This window comes from Ctenocephalides felis, unplaced genomic scaffold (genome assembly GCF_003426905.1).
Source record: "Ctenocephalides felis isolate EL2017-DRISC unplaced genomic scaffold, ASM342690v1 CF-g0.4_SCAFFOLD_03001, whole genome shotgun sequence".
NCBI lineage: Eukaryota > Metazoa > Arthropoda > Insecta > Siphonaptera > Pulicidae > Ctenocephalides > Ctenocephalides felis.
In genome coordinates this window covers 4253-10058 of record NW_020539155.1, presented here as the reverse complement: position 1 = coordinate 10058, position 5806 = coordinate 4253, and the positions used below count along the sequence as shown (strand labels likewise).

The 5806-nt window shown below is 25.7% G+C and overlaps 1 protein-coding gene across 1 annotated transcript; it reads right to left on the bottom strand.

Annotated features, from left to right (window-relative positions):
- Positions 1–657: 657 nt before the first annotated feature.
- Positions 658–2143, bottom strand: LOC113381691 (alanine--tRNA ligase-like). The gene is made up of 3 exons (XM_026620437.1): positions 1723–2143; positions 1341–1580; positions 658–1232 (listed from the first exon to the last, which is right to left on the bottom strand). The coding sequence occupies exons 1-3, from the start codon at positions 2141–2143 to the stop codon at positions 658–660; spliced, it is 1236 nt and encodes a 411-aa protein (XP_026476222.1).
- Between the last annotated feature and the right edge of the window lie 3663 nt (positions 2144–5806).

The following is a 5806-nucleotide window of genomic DNA, read 5'->3' as shown; positions in this document are numbered from 1 at the left end:
AAACAATCATTTACTTCTTTAAAGAATACTTCATCACAAATATTTCTTAATTCATTACAATCAAACTTATACCCATGAAAGAATACTTTACTACCATCATAATAATAAACCAATCCTTTAATATTATACTTCTTATAAAGTTGTATTAATTTACTCAAATGTTTCTGAGAATCTTTTTGTAAATTTGATTTACTTTCGTAAAAGAATGATTTATTATTTGGTAAAACAGAATGACTTATCAGAACTAATTTTCTTTAGTTAATTCTTGTTTAAATTTACTTAATTCACTTTTAATTTTAATTTTTTCTTCTTTTTCTTTCTCTTTTCTTTGTAAAAGTGAAAAATCTTTTAAAGCTTCTTCTCCTGTCTTAGCTACTATTCTTCTTGTATTGGTAGAAATACTACCTTCATAAAATATTTTAAACACTTCTATTTCTTCAGTATTAGACACATGAGTACCGCCACACAATTCTTGAATATTGTTTATACAAACATTTCTTACTTTGGAAGGATATTGTTCTCCTTCCAAGGTAATAATTTCTTCTTTATTTATTTCTGAAAAATTAATTTGATAAGTGATAACCTCTTTTTTAGCTTTGATTACTGAGTGAGTTAACACTTTTTTCTAAATTATTTATCTCTTCATCTGACAAACTTCTATTTAAATTCAAAATCAAATCTTAGTTTGTCATCACTTACTAAACTTCCTTTCTGTTTAATTGCATTACAAATATTCGTTCTTAAGAAGTAATTTAGTAAATGAGTGGCTGTGTGATTCTTTTTTATTTTTTCTCTTCTTTCTGTGTTGTAAGGTAATATTCCTTTATTAGATATGTTGCCTGTAAGGTTACCAAAATGAACCACTGTTTTGTTAATTAATTTTGTGTTAGTTACTTCAAATACACCTATTTCCTTTTCATTTTTATTTGTGTCATATTCATTTAACAAAGAAGAATCTTCTAAAAATATAATTGTACCAGTGTCTCCTACCTGTCCTCCTAATTCAGCATAAAAACAAGTTTTATCAAAAACACACATACCTTCTGAATAATAAAGTAATTTAGCTTTGATTTTATTTGTAGTATATTTAAAACTGACATCCATCAAAAATTCTTGCGGCAAAATAATTTCTTTAGTTGATTTACTTCTCTCTTTAGCCAATTCTTTTTCTTTCTCAAACTCTTCCTCATTAATTATTAACCCATTCTCTTGTGCTAAGATTCTTGCTAGATCTAAAGGAAACCCATAAGTATCGTAAAGAATAAATGCATCTTTGCCTGAAATTTCTTTTTTATTTTTTATTTCTTCGTTTTGGATCATTTTATAAAACAATTGTGTGCCTCTTTTTAAAGTTTTGCTAAACAAAATTTCTTCCTCTTTTACTTTTGTAACATGAATCTTTAAATCTAACAAATTTCCTGCCAAGCTAACAAGCTCACACAAAAAATTCTCTTTTAAATTCAAAACCTCTGTAGCAAACCTTAACGCTCTTCTTGTAATACGTCTTAAAACATAACCTCTTCCTTCGTTAGAATAATTTACTTTATCGTGTAAACATACTGCTATCGTCCTAGAATGATCTGCGTGTCAGTTTGGTTTGGTTTAAAGTATCTTTGTATTCAATGTTAATATGTGATTCTATTAGTTTAAAGAGTGGTGTAAACAAATCTGTTAAGTAATTTGAGTTAACTTCGTTAACAATAGAAAGCAATCTTTCAAAACCAATTCCTGTGTCCACGCACTGTTTGTTCAATTTTAAAAATGAATTTTTGGTTCTGTTATATTCCATAAAAACAACATTCCAGATCTCTAAAACATTTGGATCATCTTTATTTACCAACTGACTGGCATCTCTATTACCAATCTTGTCGTAATGAATCTCAGTGCATGGACCGCATGGCCCTGTTTCTGCCATCTCCCAAAAATTATCTCTAAAACTTCCTTTGATTATTTTTGTAGTTGGCAAATATTTTTGCCAAATACAAAATGTTTCTTTGTCTTCTGGTAGGTCAACTTTGTTATCCGAAAAATAAGTAACATAAATCTGATCTTTGTTAAGTTTTAAAACATTTACTAAGAAATCGTATGCAAAGAAAATAGCTTCTTCCTTGAAATAATCACCAAACGACCAATTACCTAACATTTCAAAAAAAGTGTGATGATAAGTGTCCTTGCCAACATCTTCCAAGTCATTGTGTTTGCCACCTGCCCTGATACACCTTTGTGATGAGGTAGCTTTTTTTAGGTTGAAAAAGTCGTTCTCAATTCCGAGCAAATTGTTTTTAAATTAGACCATGCCACTGTTTACGAATAAGAGAGATGGGTCATCGTTAAATGGAACGGCTGATGAGGATGGCACTTCTGTGTGATTTTTATCTGTGAAGTATTTTATAAATTTTGATTTTAGTTCTTTTGAGTTTAGTTTTAGTGGCATGGGTGAAGTATTTTTTTATAAAATTAATATTGTGATAAAAAATTTTTTAAATATTAAATTATTTAATTTCATTATTTTATTTTTTTAAATATTATTTTAGCTTTTTTTAAATATTATTTTATTTTTTTAAATATTATTTTATTCTTTTTAAATATAAAATTATCCTTTTTTAAATATTATTTTATTTTATTTAAATATTATTTTATTATTTTATTTATCTCTTAAAAGTTTAATTCTTTAATTTTATTTTTTTAATAATATTATAAAATATTAAATGTTTTTTAATAAATTATACATTTACTCAACAACATTTGACTTTTCTCCACAGTCTAACATACCACTTTACTGATTTATTAGCATTAGACTCATAAACAATACTTGATAATAGATTGATAGTATAAACAGAATCGCACATCCTAGGGACAATGATAATCTGTTCTGAAGGATCATTAAAAGAAGATTCTGGTTGGTTATCACTAATGACACTGCTAAAATACTTGTATTTGTTCCTCTTTTTCTCTCTTTTGTCAATTATCTTCAAAAATTTTGCTCTGAACTCTCTCCTTTTGTTATTCTGGTATTCATTTGGCAGTAATTGCTTTTTTAGCTTTGGGTTTGTTAGTTTATGATTTATGCATAGGAGCGGTTTTTTCTTTTTGGCTGACATGGGTGAATGGTGAATGAATTTTTCTTTTATTTTTATTGGTAGAATCATTTTTTGATTTTTTATTTTGTAGATAGATTTGTTTAATAAAATATAAAATAAAATAAATTAATTTATTTTTGAGTGAATCTTTCTTATGCTAAAATGTTTTTAAAGTAAATATTTTAATTTAGGTAAAATAAAACAGGTGCTTATTTTATAAAAGAATGATTAATTTATTTTTTAAATAAAGGATTTCTCCTTTTTATTTTTAAAAATATTATAATTTTATGGTTATTTTTTAAAATATTATTAATTTTTATTACAAAATAATATAATTTTATGAGTGAATATTTATAAATTTATGAGAAAAGGAATTCTTTTGTGTATTTAATTTAAATTTTAAAATCAAAATATTTTTTATATAGTCATATCCTCGTGGTCTCATACCTGAAGTCAGGTACTTCTGAACTAACGAAGATACTGTTTTAAGACTTTGTTTTTTATTTCTTTGAAAATTATTTTTCTTATTTAAAAATGAGGGCATAGTAATTTTTAATCTGTTTAAATATAGTAATTTATTTATCTGTTTAAATACTTTATTCAGCCAATCATTTCTTCTTTCTGATTTAGTGTGTGGTATATTACCACATATATGAACATTACCTTTTAAAAACAAATCTATTAAAGTATATGAAAAAATTATTTTAAATTTAGTATTTTGATCAAAAAAAATTCTAATTAATTACTAAACTAGCTGTAAGTGGAATTCTGTCTTGAGGCAATTATGGCATCGTGCCTTAAGGCAAATTGCTGGAACTTCCGCACCGTAACGAAATGTTCGAGGAATACTGAATGTTTTCAAAATAGATATATAAATATTGTAACATTGTGTATATTATAGAATTATATAAACCGAATTGCAGAGTTAAAATTAAAATTTGAATATTTCGATATACAAAATACTAAAAAAAAAAAAATGAACAAAATTTTTTTTTAAATCAATTATTTGTTAAGCAAGCAGAAAGTTCTTTGAATCATTTAAATCGGACGCTTAGTTTCAAAAATGCATTTTTACATATTTAGCTCCGTATCTCGAAAATGGGCCTGTTTGCCAAAAACTAATAAACACTTCTATCATTACTAATTGAATGTTTTTAGATCATTCAAATCGGATATCCGTTCGCTCAAAAATTCGTTTCTATTTCTGCATCTTTGCTGTATTAAACGGTGGACTGCCTTTGAAAACAATCAGCTCTTTTCCCTACATAGGAATCGAATGTTTTTTGAACCATTCAAATCGGTTGATTTAAAAAGTGACTGGAAATTTGTATACATACATACACACACAACACACACATCCATTTTTCTGAGTATGAAAACGTTCAGAAATTCAAAATCGAGAATGTAAAAATTTTCAATTCCGATTTTACATTACAATAATTACTACGGAAGTTAAAAAAGATTATCTTTTATTGTGAATTTTTATTTTTTATTATTTAATCAATTATAAAATAAAAAATTATTATTGTGATATCAAGCAACAAAGATAAAGGTACCGATTCTGCCGCAATGTTATGATAAGGTCATGTTATGAAGAATTTTCAATAGTAATATAGACAAAAGTTATGCGGTTGGTGTTCAGTCAGGCGAATTTCTCAGGTTTTCTCATACAAAACATAACCTAAAAGCCGCACAAATGTCAAAAAAACGATGTTAGATAAGTGTGTGTTCTGATTCCTCTTAGATAACACAAGTGACGTTGCAGTTTATGCTTAAAACGCCGGAATGAACAGCAAATACATGATATTTTGACAGCATTCAGTATGATTCATTCGCATAATGTATGGAGGTCGGAGCGTAACATAGCTATGCCGTAACATTTCTCTGTTATGCGCAGAATCGGTCCAAAAGTATTACTTTATAAAATGGATCATCCAACATTAAATTATTATATCAGTTAGAAATTGTGGGTTATTGATCCATCCTTGATGGATTACTTTATTTTTAAAGAAGTATTCAATAAAGTTTTGTTTTGATAATTTATTTAAGTATAAAATATTCTCATTAACTTCTTTTTTCCTATAATTTCTCATGTTTACTTTTCTAGGGTTAAAAAATAAATAAAGTTATAAATAAATATAAATTATCATTTTTGTTTTAACAGTTAGGTTAATTTGCCTTGAAGGCGAAATAACAATAATAACAATATTAATATAATTAAATAGTCGTGTATAAATTTATTTTGATGCTTTTTTATAAAATTTCTTTCAAATTATATTTAAAATAATATATTTTGCATTTATATTGATAAATTTTCATTCTCACTTTCATTTCTATATTTTATAGAATAAATATTTTATTAAAGTAAAATAAATTACCCTTTTAGAAACCATGCAATCAAAGGAATAAAAAATAGTAAACAAAACATTTCGTAAAAATATTTATTGTTATTTTATTACAAAGCGCTGAGTCATTAATGGATTCCGACACGCACAATTAATATGAGCTTTAAATTTATTTAAATAGATTACAAATCAAACATTAATGCGATTGTAAATTAAAAGTAAAAAAAAAAAAATATTTTAGCTTAAATGCAAAAACCTGAAATTAACCTCAATGAACACATAAAATGTATTCGTGTTTATTAATGCTAATAGAGTATATTTAGAAACGATTTTGATTTCAAGTTCTGTTATGTTTTAGATCTAAACAAAAAAGTATGAAAT